Source organism: Onychomys torridus, chromosome 7, assembly GCF_903995425.1.
Source record: "Onychomys torridus chromosome 7, mOncTor1.1, whole genome shotgun sequence".
In the NCBI taxonomy this organism is placed as follows: domain Eukaryota; kingdom Metazoa; phylum Chordata; class Mammalia; order Rodentia; family Cricetidae; genus Onychomys; species Onychomys torridus.
This window is the reverse complement of record NC_050449.1, coordinates 38,461,213-38,489,201: the sequence shown is the minus strand read 5'-3', so window position 1 is coordinate 38,489,201 and position 27,989 is coordinate 38,461,213. Positions and strand designations below refer to the sequence as shown.

Below are 27,989 nucleotides of genomic sequence, written 5' to 3'. Positions count from 1 at the left end.
CTTCTTCTTCTTCATCTTCTTTTTCATCATGTTCTTCTTCTCTTATCATAGAGATGTAGCCGGGCTAACCAATCATTCTTTAGCTGCTCCCAAAGATTCACCTGCTGGGTGCTCCAGCCCACCATGTTGCTGTGTAGGTTTCCTCTGACTGTGAGAGTTGCCAGCACACAGGGAGCAAGTTATTCTCCTAGCAGACACTTTGAGTGGTTTTGGCATCCTGGGGAACAACTTGAGGCTTCCTGCAAGATACCTTTCCATTTTAGGTCACCACTTCAAAGTTAGTGTTCTCACGCACACACATTCACCCTTAGCTCTACTGGATTGACCCAAGCCTGGGTATGCTCATCTTTTGGAACTTGTCCTGTCCTGAAAACTATTGAATGTTTTCTCATCTCAAGGACCATGCTGCATGGGCTACATGTAAATATTTCCACTACAGTCTATTTCATGCCAACAGTTTGCCACTTGGCTCACAAAATTTCTAGAAATGCTACCATCAGCTCCTGCTGTGTGAGCTGGCTCCATCAGGCCACTAGACCTATTCTGTCTTGCCGGCATACAGCTCAGACAGCTTTCTCAATGCTGAAAACCACAAACCCCTCTTTCACATAACACTTCTCATTTTAATGTAGACAAACATGAAAAGGGTAGCCACAAGGTGCAAAGAAGTTTATTAACTACAGTGGAGTAAGGAGTCCATGAGTCACAATGTCTATATGCACTTAGCATACATACATACTTACAGCTCATACCCTCCAACAAACAAAAAGTTTAAGTTTAAAAGTCAATGAGAGGAGCCAGGCAGTGGTGGAGCACGCCTGTAATCCCAGCACTCGGGAGGCAGAGGCAGGTGGATCTCTGTGAGTTCGAGGCCAGCCTGGTCTACAGAGCTAGTCCAGGACAGGCTCCAAAGCTACAGAGAAACCCTGTCTCGAAAAAAAAAATAAAAAAACAAAAAAAAAAAAAAAAAAAAAAAAACCAACCAAACAAAAAAAGTCAATGAGAGGGCTTGGGGATTTAGCTCAGTGGTAGAGCACTTGCCTAGCAAGCACAAGGCCCTGGGTTCGGTCCTCAGCTCTGGGGAAAAAAAAGTCAATGAGATACAGCAGTGAAGAGTTCAACACCAGAGTGGATTCTTCTGGCAGGAAAGTCTTGAATTGTGCAATTAAATAAGAAACTTGTCCACTCTATGGAACTTCTTAGAGTCTCTCTTCAGAATGGGAACTCCGTGATACAACAGAACATTATGGCTCAGGATTTGGCCTCCAGGTTTCACACTCACCTACACCCACCCACATCCAACCTCTCCACACACACACACATACATACGCGGGGGTGGGGGTGGGGGGTGGGGGGTGGGGGGGTGTGCAACTTTCCATTCCCAAGCACCATTGCCTGACTCAGGAGCTGCAGACAGTTAAGATGTCCCCAAGTAGCCTGAAGTGACAGGTCACAGAGAGAAAATGAAACACTTTATAAATTCACATTTTGTAACAGTTTTAAGAGCCCACTGCATAAAACTCAGGTGAAAGAACCACAATGAAAGACTTAATCTCTTTCCAGACAATGCTATAACGCCACATGGTTTGAGCCACAGAGCAGCAAAAGGGGAGGGGAGTATGAGAATGGCACCTTAGATGACATTAAAACAGTAAGTCAAACAAACCAAAGCCTTGATCTTACATTCATTAGTAAGGAAGGTAGGGTTCTGTAGACTGCCTTATCATCCTTAGGATCCAAAAGCTATAACAGCACAAACCTCGGCAAAAGGGTGAAGAGGGACACTGAGGCAGCCTGAGTCTGGGATGCAACCACCAGCCCACAGAGCAAATAAAATTACTGCCTTACTCCCTTATAATGAAGGGCTTCCATGGTCTGTCCTTTAAAAGAGAAAGGACTATTTCAAAACAGGGTACACAACAGTGTGTGTGTGTGTGTGTGTGTGTGTGTGTGTGTGTGTGTGTTCATCAGGCATCAGTCTCCTAACTCATCAATGTCAGGAGCTAGACAAAGCCTCACAACACATTTGCAAGAAAATCCTAAGACACCAAAACTGGTCCCTCGTTTTCAAGGGGCAACGATTTAAATGGGTTCTTGTAACCCCTCTGTCAGAGGCCCACAGCATGCCCCCTCATAAATGGATCGCTCTCTTCAGATCTGCAAGAGCTCAGTTATTTGTGCCTGGTACTGGGATGCTTTAGAAAGGGTCTCACTGGAGTGGCCACAGACAGATACATCTTTAACAAGTACCCAAGGAACCATGGGGTCTAGCCACCAGAGATGTAAAAAGGCCAGTTCTTCCTCTTCCATGGGCTTCCATGACCAGAGATAAATCACAATGTTTATCAGCTCATCAGATTCATGAATCAGCAGGCTAGATTAACAAATCTTCAAAGTTGAGTTAATGATCCCAGATTCAAAAATAAGATCTTGGTGGTAAATAGAATGACTTTTGTAAGATACATGACATATAACACTAATATGGAGCCCTCCCAAGACGCTTCAGGAAGAACCATGAAGAAGACCACCATGTTGAAACAACCAGGCCTGGGGGAGGGGTCATTTGTGACTCTCACAATCGAAGTGAGTCCTGTCACTCACTCTACAGAGCTGTTTGCACACACGCTCTCAGTCCTTCCTGATTTGTTAGGTACATCTTAATGGTTATAGAAAACCTATTATACATTAAATTTTTACATAAGTTGCTACAGGAGAGCAGAGGTGTAGGTTGCAAGAAAAAGGAGATGTCCTGCGCAACCTCACTTCCCCATCTCTGGGGCTGAGAAAAGCAGCTTGCAGATAGAATTGCATGCCCATCACTGGTGCAGCTCAGAACTAGAAAGGGTTCTGAACAACATCACAAGGAAAGTGACAAGACTTACAGCAAGAGACTACAAACCGTATTTCAGAAGTCGCCCCTAGAAACCTTCTTCTGAAGAGGCATTTCTGGCCTCTGACTTGAAAAACTAAGGAGGAAACCACATTAGTCAGCTGTAGGAACGCAAAAGAGCAGACCCTTTGGCCCAAAGAGTACCTAGCAAGAAAAATGAGGAAGACTCTTCTACCTCAAAACTTGTTTCCTTAACTGTAAATTCACAACACTTTAATACTTAAAAGACCCCGACAAAGCAAGCCTACAACTTGTAAGCCTACTGAGTCTAAAGAAATTGGGGCCAAATACTCCAAGTCACCCAAACACAACTGACGACCATTAAACCACGTAGGGCATACTGAGTTCTCACAACAGAAAACATTCGTGAAGAAGCAAAGGTTACCCCATCCCAAACAGGTGTGTTGTTCATTGGCACATCATCAGGAAGCTACATGCGCCACATCATTAAAAAGTACAATTTTGGCATCAGCAGAGTGACAGGCATTTAGTGTTCCCCTGCAGGCAACTGGAAGAAAACACGAGCTACATTCAAGAGCGAAGGGAAACCAAGGGGTGTGTTTCTGTTCAAGATGAGAACTTCTTTGTTCAGTCAGAGTGTGTTAAGAAGGGAAGGCATGAATCCCTTCTGGAAGTTTCTGAACAGTTTATAAATACAAAGCCAACACTTCTTCAATAAATAAATGGTCCTTAAAGTCTCCACCGATGACCTTCAGAATCTTCTGTCACTGCTTCCCCGCAAGTGGAACTCCTGGCCAGAGGAATGGGGTATTTCCTATGGTTAGGTAACACTTCTTCCATCACACACACTTCATCAGTATGTCTCTTCATAGTCTGAATCCTAAAGGGGCAAGAACAGCAGATGTTTGTGCACTATAATGCCACAGTCAGATGTAGGCAAAGACCATGTGTCTGGGGTCTCCAAATGAACCTACCTAGCTTGGGGTAACGATGGTGGGATATCCCTGACAGCACACCTAAGTTCCATGGAGCATCACAGGACCTCAAAACAATGTGTCTGGCACACTGATTACTGCTTTGAAGCCCTAATCCTTGTCTTTTCCTTTATGACTGTACTTTAGAGTCTAAACACACCAGAAAAGATGCTTGCCGACAGCAGAATGTGCAGGGCTGAGGTTAGGAGCTCAGTTACCTTGTCCCAACCTTTCTAGCTAAAGGACACTGAGACCCTGCATAGTTATTTAACATCTCTGTGACAGCTTCAGCATCTCTGAAATGGGATGATAAAAACAAACCTCACAGAGCTACATGAAACAAGACTTTCTCAACACTCTGACCAGCACTCTATCACACACTTTTGAGTGCAGCTCCCCCTCCTCCCCCTCCTCCCCCTCCTCCTCCCCTCCTCCTCCTCCTCCTCCTCCTCCTCCTCCTCCCCCTCCTCCCCCTCCTCCTCCTCCCCTCCTCCTCCCCCTCCTCCCCCTCCTCCCCCTCCTCCTCCCCCTCCTCCTCCCCCTCCTCCTCCCCCTCCTCCCCCTCCTCCTCCTCCTCCTCCTCTTCTTCTTCTTCTTCTCCTTTTTTTTTTTTTGTTTTGTTTTGTTGGTTTTTCGAGACAGGGTTTCTCTGTATAGCCTTGGCTGTCCTGGAACTCTTTCTGTAGACCAGGCTGGCCTCTAACTTAGAGAGATCTGCCTGCCTCTGCCTCCCAAATACTGGAATTAAAGATGTGAGCCACCCAGCTTTCCTCTACTGCCCTTACGCCTTCACCTACAGCTGTGTCCTCCTGTGACACCTCCTGTGTAAACTCAGCATTCCCCCTTCTCTGTCTCTTGCAGCATCAATTTTCCTTCTCCACTGGATCACCCACAAGAGCACAGAAATGTGCTCCATGTTGCCCATCATAGAAAGCTCAACACACAGCATCCTCTACCCACTCCCCAATGTCTCTGCATCCTGCCTTAGAAAAGCTGTCTGCATTCACTTCCTCCAACGCATCTTTGTGATGATTCTCGCCCCTTCCACGGTTCCTTTCACCCTCACTATCCCAGTGGAGCCACTTTTTCCAAGGTCACCTCCACATCACCAAAACATCAACAGTGAACTTCCAGTTCCTTGAAAAATTCTTCCCCATCTCCCAAGATACCAAACTCTCTTGGTGGTCTTCCAACTTCAAAAGTCATCCCTTTTCATTCTCTTTTGCTAATTCCTCTTTGCCTTTCTAATCTAGAAGCCTTGGAGAACTCCAGACTCAGTCCTTTGACCTCTTCTACATACATACACATCTATTTTCTTGATGGATATTTCTTCCTCAGTCTCTATCTCCTAACGGCTTCTAGGTCTTATCTCCAGACTAGGCCTCTGTTCTGAAAACATAACTGTCCACTGCACATCTCAAACTTACTATGTTCAAATTCAACTGCTAATTTTACTCTTAAATCTTGCTCTGGGGCTGGAGAGATGACTCAGTAGTTAAGAGCATTTTCTGCCCTTCCAGAAGACCTGGGTTTGAGTCTCAGCACTCACATGGTGGCTGACAACCATCTGTAACTCAATTTCCAGGGTATCTGACATCCTCTTCTGGCTTCCATGCGCACTGCATGGGCATGGTGCACAGACACATGCAGGCAAACACTCATATGCCTAAAACAAAAATCTTAAGGTTTAATTAAAACATTTTAAATCTTGCTTTAGAAAATGTCACTTCTATTCTACTAGTTACCCAAGACTTCTGGAATAATCCTTACTTCTTTTTTTTTAAAAAACAAATGCCAGTAAATTCTACTGACTTTACTTTCAAGCCAGAATAGAACACAACCGCTTCCCGCCATCTCTACCGTGGACTTCTCTCACTGGATTCTGGCTGTTGCTACTGACTAGGCTCTCTGATCCTGCTGTGGTCGCCAACCACCTTTCTCAACACACTTGGAAAACACGCATCAGTCCACAGTGCTTCTCTTCCAATCCCTCTAATGCACTCCACTTCATTCAGGGTCCAGGTGACCAAACCCTCTACAAGATCTAGATGCTGCCTCAACCCTTTGACTCCAATGGCCTCCGTTCTTGCCCTCCTCTCTTGCCTTCCACACTGTTCCTAGATGCAGGTCGTGCCCTCTCCTCCAAGCCTTTGCACCCACAATCTCTTCCAGAAACCCCACCCCCCCCCCCAGAAAGCTGTGTGGCTAGCTGTTGACTTCTCATAGAAACTTTCTCAAATGCCATCTTACTGAGGGTGCTCATAAGCATCCTATCTAACACCACAGTCCTTTGGCCATCTCTCCTTTCTATGCTTTGTTTCTGCAAATTTGTTGGAATTAAATATTGCCCAATATACTGAATATTTCACTTATTTTCAAAAAATTATCAGTGTTTATGCCCCAATGTAAGATAAGATGCTATTTCACCTGCATGTTAGAGAATGTGAGTAGTTTCTAGGTAGAGAACATGCTCCTTGAAGAGCAGCAATTTTTATCTTTTCACCTCTATTTTCTAAGCACCTAGAATGGTACACATGGCACATGGCAGATGCCAATAAATAATCATTAAACAAATTAATGCAAGAAATGTGGATAATAACTCTTTCTTTTTCTTATCTAAGGACGAGGTCCTTCTTCATAAACTAACAGCTTTTTCTCATAAGCTCACAGAAGTCACAGTAAGGAGAAGCCCAGTGAGTGATGGGACTGCGCTCATCTGGTGAAGTGCTGAGCTTGGCCGTGAGGACAGAGAGGGCTCAGGGACAGGTGTGCTTCACATTAGCTCACAAGCTGATTCTGAAGTGTCTCCAGCTGTACCACATCAGAGTCTTCCCTGCTCCTTAGATCCCAGGACAGCCACAGAGAGGCCTGAACCATTGTGTGTGCTCAGAGAGGGACTCGGCCTTTAGAGGTTTAAACCAAGATGAAGACCTGCCAATACAGTGTTTCTTGGTGATAAAAGACAGCAACCAAATCACCTAAAGGCTGTACATCCTGGCTTCCCATAAAATACCAGGGTTCATCAGAGAAGTTCAATTCAGGGTTCTGAGTCCAGAAACTTGAAATCCCCTTGTAAAAATTCAATAGGGTTTTTTTGGAGTTTTTGTTTGTTTGTTTATCAGTCAGTAGCTTGCACTGCCCCCTTTTCTACACCCATGAAACAGAAAATAAAATCACGGAGCGATGAGATGGCTCAGTGGGTGCAGGGGCTTGCTGTCAAGCCTGATGACGTGCATTGGATCCCTGGGGCCCACATGGTAAAGGAGAGAATCAACTCCCACAAGCTGTCCTCTCACCTCCATGCACTCACTGTAACATGAATAAACAAATGTAATTTTTAAAATGAGGGCTGGAGAGATGGCTGAGCAGTTAAGAGTACTTGTTGCTCTTACAGAGGACCTGGGTTTTGTTCCAAGCTCCCATATGGTGGGTCACAACCATCTGTAGGTCCAGCTGCAGGCAATCAAACACCCTCTTCTGACCTCTGCAGACATCGGGCATATTGGTGATACACAGACATACATGCATGCATAACACTCTTATACTTTAAAAAAAAATCTAAATTTTATTTTTCCAAAAGAAAAAATCCAGTTGAGAATTGATAGGGGTTCCCAGAGACCCTGGTTCATACTTTCAGGTGCTGGCTAGCATGTTTCTGTTTGTTTTGAGAGCAAAGGAGCCTTCAAATAGGCAGGAAGAGGAGCAAACACCAAACAAAAGAAACGGCACTCACCAGACACTCCGCACAGCGGACACAAAGCCTTGTCACGCAGTCACTGTGGTCCTCCTCCTGGTCAGTGCTGTGGAAAGAACACAAAGCAAAACTCAGCTGTCACTGTTCTTAGCAGGGGACAATTCCAAGCTCAGGTACTGAAATCACATGAGTGATTATACAGCCAACCCTTAAACAGAGTTCTTAGGAATAAGAAAGAAAGAAATGTGCATGAGACAGGTATCAGAACACCCAGCAAATGCTAGAGGAGTAGCAGCTAGTCACCATCATTCACTCAGAAAAGTACCAAACACCAGCCACAGATGGGGTGCCATGCTAGGGCACAAACAGAGGTAAAGAGAACCTGGTCTGTTCTCAATCCCATGCCAGGGAGAAGTGTACGAACTAATGTGTACTGTAATACAATACGATAATGTTCTAACAGGGTGGGACTGCTGTGCAGCACCGGGCAGGGAGGGACCAGCTGTCTGTTCAGGGCTCAAGGAGAATGATGAAAGGGGACCTTTCAGCTTGGTCCTGGAGGGTAAGAAGGCTTCCAGACAAACGAGAGAGGGAAGGGGTGATTCCAGGAATGTTGGGGTCAGGAGAAAAAGAAAATGGAAGGATGAACAGATGGATGGACAAGTGCGGCAGGCCACAGGAAAATGTAATGGAATCCAACTACTATGACAAAAGCTACTATTTGGAAAAGTCGAGGACTTTTCCGAAGGTCAAGCCATGGCTTAAGAAATCTTGGTGATATTTTTAGCTTTTGTATATATACATGTTAGCGGTTCCTACAATGATTTTCTTATATGCTATGTGTGCTTCCAAGAACTCTTACCAGTGTATTTATCTAAAACACCTATCAAGTACCCAAGGCCAAATGATCTCCTGAACTAAGGTAACACCCTTATGGAAACAACACCTGTCTCCTAGGTCAGGAGGATAGCTTTATTTCTTGTGCAATTTAAACTGATACCCTCCTTTCTTATACAGCCTTACTAACATTATAGACTCCTAATTTCTTACTTAACCACTTCTAGGGATGTAGACTGAGCACATAAATCCCCTCTTCTTGATATACTAACCAATCATTAGCTCACAGTTGACCTCCTCCTTTACCACTCCCTTTTTTGGTTGTAAAAGAATGCCTGATTTATTTCCCGGAGGAAAACTCTTATCTGCCTTTATGACCCTGTAAGAATTCAAACCTGGTGAACTTGCTTGGCCAGAGGATTGCTATTGCCTGGTTTTATAACTGAATACCGGAAATATTGGGGGAGTGGAGAGGGGTAAGGAGACTTGGAGGAGGATTTGGGGGAGAAGCTGAGGATGAGGTGGAGAAGAGAAAAGAGAATGGAAGAACTAGATGGGTAAGAACTGGAGAGGAACAAACTAGATGGGAAGAACTAGATTGAAGGGCTAGAAGAGAGTACTAGAGGAACGAGATGGAAGATGAGGAAGAGCCAGAGGGGGAAGAACAAGGTTAGAAAAAACAAGATGAGAAAGGAGATGGGAGAGGGGCTAAGATGGGAAGGAACTAGATGGATGAGAACCTAGATGGGGCAGAACTAAGATGAGAGAATCAAGATAGAACTTGAAGGGGACAGCAGATAAATGTAGAGAGAAATCAGGCAAGAAAGGAGCTAGGCATGAGAGCAGAATAGAAGCTGTGTAAAGAGAGAACTGACTCAAAATAATGAAGTGTATGGACTAAGGAGTTCCATGCACATAGATTCATTTCCTATCATCAAAGATTAATTATCAGCTGGTTGTAAATTCTTCCCAGACTCTGGGAGGGGACTATCAAGGGGCTGAACCCTTACAGTTCCCATTAGACAGGTAGAGACAGATGGACATGTACATACACACAACTTACTATAGTATATCTAGGAGAAAAAAACATAAGCTGACTGTAGCTGGACTATAGAGTGAGTAAGAGTAAATGATGGAAACAATGTGACCTAGGAACAGACCATAGAGGGTTTTATATACCATGCTTAGAAACAGACACTGGTATTTTTGCCAATAATTCTCTTCTCTTAGAACTTCCCAAGGTAAGACTCCCTAATCCATAGGTTAAGAGTCCTTTCACAGACAACAGAAACATCACAGAATTTTTTTTTTTTTGGTTGTTTTGTTTTGTTGAGATAGGGTCTCGTTATGCATCCTTGGCTCACCTAGAACTCATTATGTAAATCAGGCTGTACTTGAACTCACAGGAACCTCCAGAGTGCTGGGATTAAAGGTGTGTGCCTCATGCCAGCTACAGAGCTTTGATGTACATTTTAATTCCTTTTAAAAAGTAAATCTGTTCCTGGGAAACTACTGGATGGTGCTTGCCCACTGGCAGAATGGTGATTAATAAATGCTTTTGATAACTGTGGTGGTTTGAATAAGAATGGCCACAAAGGCCCATATATTTGAATGCTTGGTCATCAGGGAGTGGAACTCTTTGATAGGATTAGAAGGACTAGGAGGTGTGGCCTTGGTGGTTGGAGTATGTCACAGGGATGGGATTTAAGGTTTCCAAAGCCCATGCTAGGCCCAGTCTCTCTCTCTCTCTGTCTCTCCCACCATGATAATAAAGGACCAAGCCTCTGACACTGTAAGCCAGCCAGCCCCCAATGAAATGATTTCTGTTATTAGAGTTGCCTTGGTCACGGTGTCTCTTCACAGCTCTAGAACAGTAACTAAGACACTAACTACACCCATTTGGCCCTTTCAGAGCATCTGCTGACCATGCACAGCACATCTTATTTAAATTTCCTTTGCCCTCAGGGCTGTTCTCAAAGCCTCCTTCATCGCTCATGCATATTCTGCTAGGAGACATCAGTTCAGTGCCAAAAAAAAAAAAAAAAAAAAAAAAGGAAAAAAGAAAAATCTGACTTGGAGTTTTATTTTAATGTTGAAAGAACAAGATATACGCTCAAATGTCTGTGCAGAGCCACAGCATTGTATGGTGTGGTCCTGAAGCAGAAGCTCCCTCCATGCCACTCTGATCTTCCTCTGGTTCCCCTCACACATCTATTCCATTTGGAAGGAAATTTCAGCACTAGAGCTAACTTCAGCCTGGGAGGAAACGTGTGTGGAGATGGAGTGCAGGGCCGTGGAAAGGAATGGGCTCACAGCAGGAACTCCAGTGGGACTTACTCATCGGAAACTTCAATGGAAGACTTCTTATAGCCAGACCTGCTCCTCTTCTTCACCCCCGCTGCCTTCCTCCCCATCCTCACCAGCAGCAGAATGACCACCACTGCCGAGGGGATGAAGACAAGGATGGAGAGAAGGGCCACAGAGGAGAGCATGGTGCCAAAACCTGTAGGAAACATGGAGAGAGGCTGTGCCCATGCAGCCTTACTTCAGATCAGGCCCAGGCTTCTTCAGATCCCTGCCTTCGCTCATGCTTCTAATCACAAAAGGAATAAATTCATCACAGAAAACATAAAGAAAATACAAGAAGCATAAACATATACAGACAACTCCATTGCCTAGGGGTTCTTCTTTCCGGGAGTCTAAAAGCACATACAGAGCAGGATGCATATTTGGAAGAGCAGAAGTCCTATTTTTCACACTAGTTTGGCTTAACACATGATATTGAGATATAGATATACATATATATTGATGTGACTAAAAAGGTCCTGATTATAAAGATATTTTCAGCCAGAAGGCAAAGGCAGGCGATCTCTATGAGTTCAAGGCCAGCCTCGTAGTTTACAAAGTAAGTTCTAGAAAAGCCAGAGCTACATAGTGAGGCTCTATCCAATATATATATAAATGCAGAGTGTTCTACCATACTGAATCAATTAGCAAATCAATCCTCTAACTTTGAACATTCACGTTATTTCAAATTCTTTGACTCCACAAATCATATTAAAATGACCACTTTTGTATATAAATCCTAGTGTTTAGCTCTGTATCTTAAGATGAAATTTTAAAGTAGAATTGTAGGGAATATATTTTTAAGGGAATATCATTTTACGAAATATGACTTCTACTACCAAACTGCCTTCTAGAAAAATGAACTCTACTCCCACCAGGGGTATGATTATGTAAATGTGGAGTGGGTTATTGTCAAACCAGATGACGATTATGACTAAGAGAAAGGTGGGGGAGGGGAGAGGGAAGAGGGAAGAAAATCAAGGCAGGCAAGAGGAGACAGAGGAGAAAGGGAAGCCCCAAGGAACGATAAGGCAGTTACAATGGCTCAGAGTGTGTCTTTGGTTCAAATTCAGTTTCAAGTTCAAATAAGCACGTAATAGTCACCAGAGGGACATTTTGAAAAAAGGCATTCATAGCCTCATCTCCACAGGAGGAGGAAACTGCTGCTCTTTGTGGCCTAAAAGAAATGTAATGCTGCTCACTCTTAGAGGGAGCACCTTCCCACGGACCTCACCGCAGCCTGAACCTGACTGGGCAGCTGGAATGACTCCTCATCACACACAGTCGCCCTTTATGAACCTGGGGGATTCTCAACATTCCACAAGACATTTGGTCACCTGAAGATAACATGAAAGAGACAATGCAGAAACTATGACAACAGTGGAAGAGAATACTCCGTTTTCAAATTCAAAACCGAGAGAGCTCAGCCGGTAAAGGCTCTTCCCACCCACTCCTACTCCAGACACGCACTGTAACATGCGTGCCTACACACCAACACACACACAAAATAAAAGGTTGAAAATGCGATCTTAACAGGCATATGAAGACAACTTTGGCACAGTGATACAGATCCTCTAAGCCAACTGGGAAGTCCCAGAGGAATCTCAGTACTGCAGGAGCCTGGCAGTGAGCAGCTTACCCCTTTCTGTGACCGTGAGCTCTGTCAGGGGGATATTGTGGTACACGTCTGGAGGGTTCTTCACAGCACAGCTGAACGTCCCATTGTCCTTTAGAGTGGGTTTGCTGATGCTGATGGACGCGTCCCCTTTGTACACATTTCCAACCCAGGAAATCCGGTCTCGGAATGTGCCCGCTGTAGTTGGGTACTGGAAAGACTGGTAGTGGAATACCTGAGAGGGCAGCACCACAAGAGAAAAGGTCACCTTGGAAAGCACAATGGAAGGGAAAGCTGAGTGCACCCAAAGCTAAAAAGAATTGTAAAACAGACTTTTCTGTTCCCCAGTCAGCTTTTTGTTTTGTTTTCTTTTTCATGCCTTTCTCGTCTCTCTCTTAGAGAGGCAGGTTAATAAAACTGATCAGAAAACGACTGAGGAGAGTCCTGGTATCTCAACCTTTAAATCTTTTCTGTGGCTGGAGAGCTGGCCCAGCAGCTCAGAGCATTGTCCTTCCAGAGGACCTGCAGTCAGTTCCCAGCACCCATATCAGGCAGTTCACAATCACCTGTAACTTCAGCGCCAGGGGATTCCACACTTCTGGCCTCTGAGGGCACCTTCACATGTTACACCACACACACAGACACAGACACACACACACACACACACACACACACACACACACCCATACACATATACACACACACAAACACACACATATACACCACACACACAGACACACACACACACATATAAACACACACACACACATATACACACACACATACAAACACACACACATATATAAACACACACACAAATATACATATACACCCATACACATATACACACACACAAACACACACCCATACACACACACACACCCATACACACACACACACACACACACACACACACACACACACACATAGATCTAAACAAGAACTTTCCTGTAAATTCTTCCTAAAGCTCCCAGGTAATGGCTCCCAAGCAGGGGCACCTTCAACTCTGCACAAAACATTTGACAATGGGGGCAGATTATTTTTCCCACCAAGTTTTAAACTGTATTTATTTACTTCTAATTGACAAATAATAATTGTGCATAACATTTATGGAGCACAATGTGACTTTTTGTGTGGTGCAGAGACTTGAACTCTGGGCCTTGTGCCTGCTAAGCTCTACCACTAAGCTACATCTCCCAACTATTTTTGTTTTTGAGGAACTGCCATGCCATTTCCTAAATTGGCTGTAATATTTACATTAGTAAATTTCCCTTTTCTTCAACCCGGACCAATCCTTATCGTCAGTTGTCTTTTTAAGATTTATTTTTATTATTTTTTTCATTACGTGTGCATGTGTGTATCTATGTGTATGCTTGCATGTGTGTGCATGCACATGAGTGTAGGTACCCACAGGGGCCAGAGATGGCATCAAATCCCCTGGAGCTGGAGTTACAGGCCCCTGTGAGCCACGCAATATGGTACTGGGAACCAAACTCAGGTCCTCAGCAAAAGCAGTGTATACACTTAACCTCTGAGCCATCTCTCTAGCCCCATGATTTGCCTATTTTATAATAGCTTTTTTGGTAGTCTATGAGGTGATATCTCATTACAGTTTTATTTTTATTTCTTTTATAATTAGAGACACTGAGATTTTCTTATATATCTGACCATTGATATTGCTTCTTTTGAGAAATGTCTGCTCAGATCTTCTGCCTACCACTTAATCAGGTTATTTGTTCCCTTGGTGCACTTGGCTTGTGGCAACTAGGGATGTGACTTCAGGCACCTAGTGGGTAGACGGTGAGGGCACTGCTCAACTTCCCACAATGCGTTAGACATCCCCGTAGGCTTAAAAGTCAACAGTGCCGAGGCAGAGAAACCGTACTCTAAAGTGACACCCAATGTTTGTTTTTCATGGTTGGCAAATGACTTTCACTGTGTACTCACTTGGCCCTTATAACATCACCAAAGCATGTGAGGCAGGTCTGACTATTCTGAACTTACAGGAAGAAAAATGAGACCCAAATGAAAACATGAAGCAAGGTACTCAAAGGCACACAGTTAGCAAGGGACAAGAGGGAGATTTTCATTTTCCAAATCACTGGGCAGGTATAAGACAGTCCAGTCTCTCTCAGGTTGCCTCCTGTGTCAGTTAATACAAGCTCACATCAAATGCCTGAGAAGTGCACAGTGAGGATCTGCTCTGTTAAGGCAACACTGCTTTGGACTTGGTGACTGGACACTTGGTCACAAATGCACATATTTTATGCCTGAAGGTGTGGCAAGCAGGTATGACAGTCAACATGACTCTTATGCAAGACAGAAGGCTTCCCTCTTTCTTTGTTTACTTGCTACCTTCCCACTTAGGACAGCAGGCATTTCCAACCACCGAATTGCCTAATTTTGAAGAGCAAATTCCCCAGAGAAGATGTTGAATCACTCACTGGTTAATTTCATCAAGAATTCCCTTAACAGATACTTAGCACACCTCCCATGTTCCAGGTGTGTAAAGGAACAAGATAGAGTGGGCACCACACAGGTATGGCCTCTGTTCTCATGGAGCTTACATGTTGATAAATACAGACAGTAAGAACTAATGTATATGTGACAAGTATTCCAAAGGGGGAAACAGAAGAGGCCTACCAAGCCAACATGATGGCATGGACCTGTACTCATCATACTCAGGAGGCAGAGGCAGGAGGGACTCTGTGAATATTACCCCAGCCAGGATGATACACTAACTTCAAGAGCAGAGCAAAAAACAGGCCTCCTTGTTTTTTATCCTGTTATCATCAGGATAAAAGCCTGAAAAATTCCTCATTGAGCCAGACACACCTTTAGTTCCATCACTCGGGAGGCTGAGCCAGATCTACAGAGCGAGATCCAGGACAGGCACCAAAACTACACAGAGAAACCCTGTCTCGAAAAACCAAAAAAGAAAAAAGAAAAATAAAATAAATTCCTCACTGACAAAACAAGGCCTGCTGTGTACCTTCCAGATTAATCTAATTCATGAATTACATGTTAAACTAGTGACTTCCCCAATCCTCTCTCCTTGGTAGGCCTGACAAACTAACCACTTCTACACACACAACCTCGAGTTGCAAGAGTCTTAAATGCCACTGATTCCAACTCAGATGAGCTCGTTGTTTTCTGACTGGGTTCACAGAACAGTGCTCCAAGAGAAGCACCGTCTGCATATAAGGTTTCTGACCCAAGAAGCTCCCTACCGCTCACTCTGTCCTACTTTTGGGCAAGGAAGCAGAGCCAAATAAGGTCAGCCATGGCCTCCTGACAACTCAGAATAAAATGAACTATTTTAAATCTAAAGCAACAGGAAGCTCAACTCCAGCCTCGTCTCCTTCACCACAGTTACCTGACCCACTCCACACCACGGCACTCAGTAACAGCTCCTAATGAACAAGGCAGAGCGTATTCACTAAGATGAAAGGCAATTTTCCTTCCAATGTAGGAGAAGAGAATAAAGAACACTTTCTGAAATCCAGTCTCGGGACAGTGAGATGGCCCAGTGTGTAGCCTAAAGGCCTGAGTTTACCCCCAGAAGCCAAGGGGTGGAAGGAGAGAACTAGATTCTGCAACTTGTCCTCTGTCCTTCATATACTTATAGCAGCATGCATACAAAAATAAATAATAAATAAATAAAATGTAAAGAAAATAAATCCGATTTACATATGGCTATGACAGTCACATTTTGAAACATTTTTAAAGACTATTATATATGTATGAGTGTTTTTACTGTATGTATGTCTGTGCATTAGTGCATACCTGGTACCCAGGGAGGTCATGACAGGGTTTCTGATTCCCCTTGGAACTGGAGTTACAGGAAGTTGTAAGCCAGCATGTGGTTGCTGGGAATTGAACCCAGGTCCTCTGGAAGAGCAGTCAATTCTCTTAACTGCTGAGACATTTCTCCAGCCCCAACATTCAAATATATTCTAAAATAGCACCCATCCTGAACTAAGGCAACTGATAAAGAGAAAGAAACTATAGAGAGAAAGGGTTTTTACAGCATTGTAATCTCTAATTAAACACCCATAATGGGACTTGAACCATAAATGTGTTTTATATGTGTGACTAAAGTATATTGCTTCTAATATTGCATGACCATCTGTCACCAATGACATCTGTCACCAAGACAAGGTGCCACCGTTTCCTCCAAAGGCAGCTACATAAATCACTGCAGACGTTTACATGGCCAGAGGAGAAGCCAAGATAAATCTACAGACTGTGGGATTCTCAGCCACACCCACTGAGATAGCAGCATTGGAGCAGCTTTCAGAAAGGATGTCAGTGATGTGAGTGGGGCATTCCTCTAGCCCACGTCCTGGAGAAACCTTTTTAGTGTATCAGATCTAAAACGACGCTGTAATGCCACACCGAAGGAAACAACAAGGCAACCAAATTACACCACACTTCCTCTTGGTTTCTGATCATTTTTTTCCTTGAGATAATGTGCAAGAGTCTTACATGGCAGAGCAAAAGGCTCTGTGTGATTAAACAAATATCATACAGGGCGGAAGACTGACTCACTCCAAAGATCTATTTATTTTTATTGCTTTTTCTAAATTTAACTCTGTGTGTGTGTGTGTGTGTGTGTGTGTGTGTGTGTGTGTGTGTGTGTAGGGGTGTGTGGGATGTCCATGTAGGAGCTCTAGTGCTATGGTTTACACGTAGATATCAGAAGACTACTTTAGAGAGTTGGCTCTCTCCTTCCCCCATAGGTTTCAGGAATCAACCTCAGGTCATCAGACTTGCAGAGCAGGAGCCCCTTTATTACCTGAACGAGGGCACAGGCTTGCTTTCTTTTTTTAAGGGTAGATCAAGCTGGCTTTGAGCCTGCTGTGTTGCTGAGGATGGCCTTGAATTCCTGATCTTCCAATCTCACCAACGCAGAAATTACAGGTGTGTGCCACCGTGCCAGGCACTCAAACAAGCTTTCTAGGGCTGGAGAGATAGCTCAGAGGTTAAGAGCACTGACTGCTCTTCCAGAGGTCCTGAGTTCAATTCCCAGCAACCACATGGTGGCTCATAACCATCTGAATGAGATCTGGAGCCCTCTTCTGTATACATAACAAATAAATAAATCTTAAAAAAAGAAAGAAAGAAAGAAAGGAAGGAAGGAAGGAAGGAAGGAAGGAAGGAAGGAAGGAAGGAAGGAAAGAGTGTCTCCACTTACAGATTCTGTGCGACCGCTGCTGGGGGGACGGTATGTCCAGTCTATGGTCAGTTTGTCAGTGACATCGGAAGATGACTTGAAGGTGCATTTCAACTTGATACTTTCTCCAACATATCCTCGGACGTGCGCATCGGCACTTATCTCCAAAGAAAGGACGGTATGCACACCTAATGGAGGCAAGCCCAAGCACAATGCATTTGCTTTGTTTGATTATGCAAATGTGAGTGATCACTATAGATTCTTTGTATCATTTTTAGGGATCTCTCCAAAAGCTAGGGCCATCAATGTATTTTCAGACAAATCCATGAGGAGCAAGAAGCTAAGTCCCATTAATCTTTAATAACATTTTGTCATTTTATAGTCTTAAGTCATAGTAAATAGCAGAGTAAAAAAATGAAAATCTAATCACACTAGCATTTTTCCAAACACAGGCTTGTTAAATTGAATACAAACAAGGAAGGGTTGCCCATAATAACTAAAAGGCAACACTACCCACTCCTTCTCATTCTGTGCCCTCCCCAACACACCCTCACACACACATGCTCCAGAAATACAGCAGCTTTTATGAGGTCTAAGAGACTCAAGCAATGGTGGCGCACACCTTTAATCCCAGCACCTAGGAGGTAGAAGCAGGCGTATCTCTGTGAGTTCAAGGCCAGCCTGGTCTACAGAGGGAGTTCCAGGACAGCCAAGAACAGCTCGGGCTATACTGAGAAACTCTGTCTCGAAAAACTAAAAACAAAACAAAACAAAAGAGAGAGAGAGACTCAACCAAACACAATATGGTCACAGCACGATGAAGCTACTAGTGTTTCAACCAGTAACAAATGAGGACAGAAAACACAAATAGGAAATTTATGTTTTAAACTATCTTAAAGGGTTACATCTAGTCTTCCCCTCCTCCCCCTCTTCTCTTTTTAAAATTATTTTTATTCTTTTTAATTGTGTGTGTGTGTGTGTGTGTGTGTGTGTGTGTGTGTGTGTACACATCCACACAAGTGCTTGTGCCAATGGAGACAAGAGAGACCTTCCTTATCCTCTAGAGCTGGAGTTTTGCTTGCCGTGTGATGTGGGTAGGAGGAACTGAACTCTGGTCTTCTGGAAGAATAGTAAGTCCTCTAAACTGCTGATCCTTCTCTCTAACACCTCTTCCTCCTCATCGTTTTCCTCTCCTTCCTCTCCTCCTCCTCTTTCTTGAGACAGGGCTTTGCTATGTGGCCAAGTCCTCCCAACTAAGTCTTCTAAGACCTAGGATTACAGGCGTGCACCACCGCACCCAGCAATGCTTCCTCTCAAAGCTGGGTAATGAATCATACAGCTATTAACAGTAAATTATGGAGGGCTGGCTGGAGGTGTAGTTCAATGGCAGAGCACCTGCCTTAACTTGGAAAGCCCCAGGTTCTATACTTAGCACAAAAAAAAAAAAAAGAAAGAATGTAAATTATGGAGAGGAAAAATATAATTGAATGTGTTCTACAATGTAAAAGTAAGATGTCATTTTTAAAGTCTGCAGAGTGTGGTCTTTCTAAAACCATTCATTCCAACTTTGACACTCCATCTCTCAGAAAGAAAGAAAGAAAGAAAGAAAGAAAGAAAGAAAGAAAGAAAGAAAGAAAGAAAGAAAGAAAGAAAGAAAGAAAGAGGGGGCAGGGAAGAAGGAAGGAAGGAAGGAAGGAAGAATGGAAGGAAGGAAGGAAGAATGGAAGGAAGGAAGAATGGAAGGAAGGAAGAATGGAAGGAAGGAAGGAAGGAAGGAAGGAAGGAAGGAAGGAAGGAAAACAAAAAAACAAAAACCTGGCACTTTCTTCCAACTATGTGCTGTTGGGAAAGCAGTGAATACAAATCTATCTCCCACTGAGAGCACTGTTTTAGGAAGTGAAAACACTATCCTCTGGTTTTCCTGCTTCTTCTCTACCTCACTAATCCAAGGTTCTTCTGGTAGCCAAGGGCATAGAGCATAGCAAGATTTCAGAAAAGAGTAAATCCACACCCTGCCTCAAAATCCAGTCTTTCTGGCAAGGCAGGATGGTGTAATGATTGAACACAAAGACGCCTAAGCCAGAAGATCTGAGTTCAAACCCCAGCCCTATCGCTGGCTCTGAGCAGCTCAGCAAGTTACCTTACTCCTTCAGTTTGCTCATCCTGGCAGAAATGGGGCTTCCCTCTAGGTCACTGTGAGGACTACATGAGTTAAAACACGTACACCACCCAGAAGGCCTACCTACCTCGAGCCAACGCCCCACGCCTGCTGGTATCACCTCCTCTTTCTCCCACAGGCTCTCGACCTTTCCTACTGCTGGCATACCTGAGTCACTGTCCCAGTTCCTTTACCTCTGCCAGCTTTGAATCATTTTCTCACACCTCTCTGAACAATCTAGTCTGGTCACATTCCTCCCAAAAGGAGGAGACCAAGACAGAGCTTGGTAGTAAGGCCTTTAGTAAGAATCCGACCATCTCAAAGAGGATGGCCATCGGGTTCCCTAAACAGCATCTTTTCTGACTGCCACGCTAAACTTGCCATTTCTTGAATGCCTTTGTAAACGCTCATTCCTCTGCCAGAAAAAGCCTTCATTCTCAAGCCCTCACTCACTCCTGACCCATGAACATAAAGAAAAATCCTATTCAGCACCCGAGAGTCAGGTCTAAAACCTGAAAGGTAGCATGAACCCACAAATTACACAGGTTCCTCATCCTGTTTTTTGCCTAAAACCTAAGTACAATATAGAGCTTGAAGGGATAATTTAGAGTTAGTCAAAACTGCATCAAGCTCTAGCCCACCTGCCTTCGGGCTGTGAGGCCTAGGTCAAAGTTCCCTAACCTGTTCAGGATTCAATTGTTCCATTGGTGAATGGAAAAAATAACCTCCTAGAATCACTGTGAACATGCAATACATTTTAAACACATACAGCTCAGTGGTGGAATGTGTGAGCCTGTGTTCTCTCCCTAGTACCACAATAAGTAAGCAAGCAAACAAATACATAAATACACATAGGATGATTCATATAGTCAAGATTAAAAAACTTTTAACAAATATCAACTATTATTATTATTAAAGTGGACACACACATACTAAAAATTCTTAACTAATTCCCTGCTGGATTGTGAATTAAAATCAAAACAGGAATGGTCTGTCTCAGACAACTGCCAACTACCCATCCTAACCTGTTCACTACGCCTGGACTGACAAGTCATTTTCCAAAGATATTATGTCTTTTCATGTCTCTATGCTTTTCTTTGAATATATCTTTGTCTGGAAGGATCTCCCCATTCCCACCATCCTGCCAGAGTCGCTCCCCACCACACCCCAACATTCACAACCTTCACCACCAGCTCAAATACCAGCCCACACCTTCACCACCAGCTCGAATACCAGCCCACTTTCTGATACCCAAATTCCCTGAAGTTCTTTGCTCTTCCTCTGAAGCTCCCATAATACAATACTACCCAAGCACATATGCCAAGACCACACCTGATTCATAAAAGTCCTTTCCTCCACAAAATACAAGCACCATCAGGGCAAAGATTCAGAGGGAAGAAGACAGGCAGGGAGAAACCAGGAGATCACCACAATTAAGAATGTGTTCACTGCTCACTCACTCTCTCCCTATCACCTTCCTTATGGAATTCTCAACACCTCTGTCAATGTGTCTCTCTGTATCCACTCAGGAAAAGATCAGTTCTTGCTAATCACTTCTAGACTGGGCTGGTGTAGTAGAGGAGGGAAAAGGTATCACCCCAATGTATAGACAGTTCCCATAAGAAATTAGCATGAGAAGGAAGGAGGGGATCAAAAATGACTCTCAATTTCTACTTAGAAAAGCCACTCACTTAAAGAGGGAAAGTAGGCTTGGGGGGCGCGGGGCATGAGTCTGATTCTGGGGAAGTTCAGATGTCTTTGATACCTAAGGGATAATGTCTAAAAAGAACCATATGTCAGGGGTCAGCAATCTACAACCCATGACTCAAGTGGGAGCAAATGGCTCTTGTGAGAAGGGAGCAAACTCATAATAATTAGCAGTGACCCTGTTCTTGGCTCTGCAGGTAACCCAGACTGTCCAAACCAACCCATCTCCAGTGGTCCCCCAGCAAACAGCTGAAACATTTCAACATCTTTATGAAAGCGAAGTTTTAGTAGAATGCAACCACAGTAGTTTGTTTGTGGCTTCTTTTGCACACTTTGCAGAGACTGAGGAGATGCAGGAGAGAGCAGGTGCATGCAGTCTGAAATGTTTGCTCTCAAGGTCTGGGTTGGAGTTAGAAATCAGAACCTCCATAGTTCCTCCAGCCAGCTCCCCAGAGTCCTAGCCTCTCTTCCTCTCTTTCTCCCACTCTTCCCTCTCTTCCTTCCCTCTCCCTCCCTCCCTCTCTCTCTCCCTTTCTCCAACCCTTCTTTCAGTCCTCTTCCCTCTCCACATCTCTATCAACGCCCTGCTTTAAAACCTTCCTAATTGTATGTTATATACATTCAAATTTCCCCCATTTTAGCATAATATTCTTTCAGATTTAATTTTTTGTTTTATTGGTTTTGTTTCTTGAGATCATGCTATGTAACCAAGGTTAGACTGGACTCCAACACCTGATCCTCCTGCCTCAGCATCTCAAGTGATGGGATCATCATGCTCTGATTTGATATTTATTTTGGCCAAATAAAAATCATAAAAAAATTTTAAAAACCAATTAATGGAGGTGAGAAAAGAAAATCACATTCTAACACAAATAATTTTACAGCTCGTAGAACTTAAACATGACAAAACATAGTCCCTAATTTTATACATGCCATTTTCCAAAATGTAAATCTCTCCATCTTGAATTTACATAGTACTTGAACTTACATGAAAAGAGAAAAGCATAATACTGGGCTGGTTCTCTATCATTATTGCTTCCTCATCCTCCCTCTCCTTCTTCTCTTGTTTTTTTTTTTTTTTTGTTTTTGTTTTTGTTTTTTCCAGACAGGATCTCCTGTTTCTCAGGTTAGATTCATATTCACTACATAGCTGAGGATGACCCTGAACTTCTTATCTTCCTTCCTTCACATTCCTAGTGCCAGGATTACAGACGTGCCACCATACCCGGTTTTTGCAATACTAGGGATTAAATCCAAGGTTTTATCCAAGCTAGGCAAACACTTTACCAACTGAGCTACATCCCCAAGCCCCCAGTCTATCATTACTATATACTTAGCCAACTGAAATAAGCAGGATCAGACTTACAACTTCAGGCCAATTCAAACAAGATAACAATTTAAGGGGTTCTATCTTTAAAGAGGGATAGCAAATAAACACTTGTGGGGAAGCAAATTCTATCACCTAAGATTCAAAAGAGACACAGCAAACAAACTAACAAACTAACAAACAAACAAAAACAGATGACTCACTGAAAGCATGCTAAGTGAAAACAGCTAGTCCCAAAGGGGCACACCTGGTTTCCGTTGTATGAAATGCCCAGAGCAGGCAGAGGCATAAGTAAAGACAGTAAATTGGTGGTTTCCAGAGCCTGTGGGAAGGTAGGAATGGGTGTGGGATTTTTCTTTAGGGTGATGAAAATATTCTAAAATTGGTTGTAATGATTGCATAACTTAGTGCATACTAAAAATTATTGGACTGTACATTTAATGAACGAACAAGCACATGAGTTACATACCAACAAATTTGTGCTTTTTAAAAAAAAAACTTTATTTTTATTTTATATGTTTTGCCTGCATGTATGCCTGTGCAGAACTTGCATGTCTGGTGTCCTTGAAGGCCAGAGAGGGCATCTGATTCCCTAGGATTGGAGTTACAAAGCGTTGTGAGCCACCATCTGGATAATAGTAATCAAATCAGTCTGTGGAAGAGCAACAAATGCCCTTAACTTCCGAACCATCTCCCCAGCCCCCTTGGTTGGAGGGTTGGTTGGCTGACTGGCTTTTAAGGCAAAATATAAATCTGTTCAGGAAGACTTCGAGGAGCGGCTGAGGAACACAAGTCTATTCCAGAAGTATCCAGAGATCAATAACTTAAAAACTATTATTAGAGTGTGTGCACACATGTGGAGGTCAGAGGCAACTCTGCTGAGCTGGGTCTCTCCTTCTACCTCTATGTAGGTTCTGAAGATGGAACCAGGTCCTCAGGATTACATGACAAGCACCTTAGCCCACCGATTCATCTCCCCAGTAACCCCCCAAATTAACTTATGCTAAACCATCTGTTGTGCTAGATATGACACCTGCTCTTCTAGGTTTACAAAAAGACCACCATTTCTAGAATTTTTTTTTCTTAATGAGACAATATTTGAACATTTCTCCCCAACACCCATGTTGTGTGTAAACAAAAACAAACAAACAAAAAAGAGATGTGTTTATGGGAAGTGACAGTGGGTCCTACTCTATTGCAAAAAGAACTCAGATGGAAATCTGGACACTTATGATGACACAGGTAGCTAGCTGGGAGGGAGCAGGGAGTGTGCTGGCAGTGTGCAGATTAGTTACCAGATAAGTAAAAACCTCCTCACCTTACCTGATGAGACTCCGCCGCCTAAATGTGTGCATATTTATACGACTGCTAAAGCTCCCTTTCAGAAATGACCATATTTTCAGGGACATGTTACAATTCATTCTAATGATAGCTATACTAGCACTTCATTTCTTAGGAAGACATAAACACAAAAAAAAAAATAATCAGGAGATATTTGCACCTCAAAATGAAGTTAGTTTGGATTCAATTTTAGAAATTTGGAATAGCATGAAAGCAAAATTACCCAAACTTGACAATATTGTCATCATGTCAACACTGTACTGCTGACAAGTTAAAAATTACTTTCAAAAGAACTCCTGTGACTTTTATACTTTAGAATGTTTATAAAGTGCTAAGGTAGTTACCTTTTCTTCAACAATATGCCTGCTATAAGGAAAAAAATCACGCTATAACCCTTCTAGAAAACGTTTTATTTCATAGCCCCTGAAATAAAATCACCAAATCATGATTTTCCTTTCCCTTCTCCCCTGCCCCCGCCTCTTTCTTTCTCTTTTTTCTCAGCCTCTTGCCCTGACTGTGTCTCTCAAAATGACTGGGACGAACAGAATCGCCCATCTCTGACCAGGGCGCAACAGCAGTACAGAATCCCGGCAGACAATCACTGATCATCTCAGACACGAACAGTGAGCGTCCGCAAAGCCCGCTGTGGCTTCCTCCCGTCCTGGCATCACCCCGGGAGAGTCAAGTCACACAGGTGGTCGGCTGCGAGAGCTCGAGACCGACCGGGACCAACTCTCCGCAGTGGGTGGTACCAGCCGGGAAAAACCATCCTCCCACATCCCCTCCCTTCCCAGAAACCGAGCGGGGGGTTTTCTGAGACCCCTCAACCCGGAACCGGAAGAGCGACCATCTTTCCTGACCCCCCCAGGCCGGAAGTGGAGCCCAGCCAGCTGGCGGACTCACCTTGGACAAACAGAATGCTCAGCAGTGGGAAGAGAGTGCAGCCACGGCCTCCTGCTGCTCCTCTTGGCTGCTGCATCCCGACAGCTCTTCCGACACTTGCACACCTTGTTTACAGCTCCCGGGGACCACGCAGGTGGTGCCGGAAGTGACGTCATCGCGGGAGACACCTTTGAAATAGCCATCCGGATTTACCTCAGGGACATGGCTTGTCACCAGAATCCTACCTGGATTCCCTGATCAGCCATTCTTTGACTCTCAAGAAGGATCTTACTGCTCTCTTTTGCTTCAAACTGGCTACGGACTTTGGGGAAACAATTTTATTTTTGTGGAATTCTGCATGACCAGGCTTGATCCTCTGACTGTAATCCAGAAGTTCAGTCTCTATAGAGTGTCTAAATTGAACCTTCACAGTAGATTCTCATATGAAGTACAGGGAGACATAGGCGAGTGTACAGGGTCAAATAAATACATCTTTACTGGGCTCTGCGGTAAATACACGCAAGCCTCGTCGTTCCTGTTCCTTTTAATGTAGCCATTACATCATCCAGAGTTGGATGCTTATTAAGTGAGTGCAGTGACAGTGATGATGAAATCACTACAGCATGCATTCGGGGTGAAGGAGAACTAGGGTATGTGCATCAGTCATTCCAAAAGTAAGGACATTATCAAAATATTTGACGTGAAATGAGATGGTCCGACATCCTCTAAAAATAGATGGTACAGGACCCTGCTTGACGGATGTAGTCACCCAATTCTCCTGGAACCGCTGTGGTCAATGAAAAAGTGGAAGGGAAATAAACGCCTCAGTTTTGGGAACACTTCCTACCTGTGACATGTTCCACTGGTATACTTTTACTGGACTTGAAAGTTGGTGGTTTTCTCGATGAAGAGGATAAGAGTAGAAAAACTAGTATCAGTGCCTCTAGAGACCCCAAACTAAGCCAGGCAGGGTGGCAAGTGTGTCGGCCCAGGATCTGCAACACTGAGGCAGAAGGACCGAGATCAACGTGTGCTTCATAGTAAGACCCTGGTAAGGTCTGGGATTAGACTCAAGAAATGAGTCTTCCAAATGTGTGGGATCATTTTGCCCATTTCCCAGCTCCCCAAAGCAACATGAGAAACCTATAGAAATCATATATATATACTAGAAACTAATTCCACCCATTACTGATTCTACTGTCTCTACTAAGAAAACTGGAGCAAAGATAAAGCATACCCCTTTGTTTGCTATTAACTGCTATGTGAATTTGGCAGATTTGTATATAAGCAAATAATAAAATTCATAACTTTATTACTAATGTTTTATTTACACAATGCTTCAGGCATAATAAAAAATAAGTTACAGTACAAAAGTGCTCTTAGGAAGGAGACACTGAACAAGACTGTGATACCCTATGAGTATTCAGACAAGACACAAGCTGCAAGTTCGCTGGAGATGTTTTTAACTACTTCAGTACACCTATGAAATATACACGGGCCATCGTTTAAAGAAATAACCAGTTGTATTCACAATGGTGAATTATGAAGAACATGAGAAAACACAGATCTAATTTGTAGCTTCAAAACTAGGCATCAAAATGTTTTTAGGCCAAGATATGGTAGTTCACACCTTCAGTCCCAGCACTAGGCAGAGGCAGTTGGCGTTCTATGACTTCAAGGCAAGGCCAGACTGGTCTACAGAGTTCCAGAGTCGCCAAGGCTGCAAACAGATCCTGTGTTAATTAACAGAGAGAGAGAGAGAGAGAGAACAACAACAAAAGAGAACTGTTCAAAGGCAGCATAAAAAGCAGAACAAGAGGTATGGAATGAGTTTCAAGACCAAGGTTCAAATGTAAATGATGCCAATTTGTTTTAAAGACTGGGTAAAATGTCAAGGTCCTGTGTCTAGAAATACAGTCTATTGGAAATTCCAGTTTTTTAGAAGAAGGAATCTATCTGTACAGCAGTCTAATGAGGATTAAAACATCACATTGTAAAGATTCACTTTTAGATGTTCTCTGTTCTCCCAGCAACACTGTTGTGACTTGTGTGCACACACACCAAGGAACTAGATGCAAAGGAGAAATCCATCCCTCTTCTATCCATAGCCCACTTGAAAATTTTGCTTTATATTCAAGGGAAAAATAAAGTTGATTCATTACTTTTAAGTAGCTTGGGTATTTCTTTGGTCCCTGCCAAATTCTCCTTAAAACAAGGTGAATTAAAACTGAAAGTACTTTAAAGAATTTCTTTCAGTTCTCAAACTTACATAAGATTGTGCAAAATGGTCATTTGCTTGGGTTGGCCTTTTTCACAAGTCTAAATTAATTTTAAGTTGTAATACAATAATATCACAAAGTCAGCAAATGAGCTGAGTTTTGCTGAAGGAGACAGAACACAGTAAGCAAGCTGTACTCAGTACAAACCTGCAGTGAAGCTGAATGTGGTGGTACACCTTCAACCCCAGCACTTGAGAGCTGAGGCAGGAGGGCTCTCTGACATTAAGGCCTGGCAACATAGCTAGTTCTAGACCAGCCAGTGATACAAAGTGAGAACTTGTCTAAAAATAAATAAAATATAAAAATGGCCATGAGCGATTCTTCCTGGTAGCATCTGCTGGTATACTGGTGTTCTCATGACCTTTTGTAGTTACTGTGCTTAGACTTGCACTGTCACCTATAAACCTTGGATTAATTGTCAATAAACTTAGGAAACTGAACAAATTCAGTTAAACAAGATGTGTCTATTACTTAAGGACAGCCATGAAAATCAGACTTCCGGTGTGAATTTGGGGTTTGCTATTCATCAAAAATGGCAGGGAGGAGGTTTAGCTCACCTTTCTGTGATTTAATTTATTTTCATTTTATGTATGGGGGTTTTGCCTGCATGTATATACAGGTACCAGATGTATGCAGTGCCCGCAGACACTAGAAGAGGGTGTCACATCCCCTAGAACTGGAGTTAACTGGTGGTTGTGAGTCAACATGTGGGTGCTGAACTGGGGTCTTCTGTAAGGGCAACAAGTGCTCTTAAAGGTTGAGCCATCTCTCCAGACCTCCTAGCACACGTCTGTGCTGTTCT

General features: G+C 43.4%; 1 protein-coding gene across 1 annotated transcript; it reads right to left on the bottom strand.

Annotated features, from left to right (window-relative positions):
- Positions 1 to 1,059: 1,059 nt before the first annotated feature.
- Positions 1,060 to 25,111, bottom strand: Mpzl3 (myelin protein zero like 3). The gene is made up of 6 exons (XM_036193043.1): positions 24,930 to 25,111; positions 17,515 to 17,681; positions 12,342 to 12,552; positions 10,694 to 10,859; positions 7,559 to 7,625; positions 1,060 to 3,731 (listed from the first exon to the last, which is right to left on the bottom strand). The coding sequence occupies exons 1-6, from the start codon at positions 25,003 to 25,005 to the stop codon at positions 3,705 to 3,707; spliced, it is 714 nt and encodes a 237-aa protein (XP_036048936.1). The 5' UTR covers positions 25,006 to 25,111; the 3' UTR covers positions 1,060 to 3,704.
- Between the last annotated feature and the right edge of the window lie 2,878 nt (positions 25,112 to 27,989).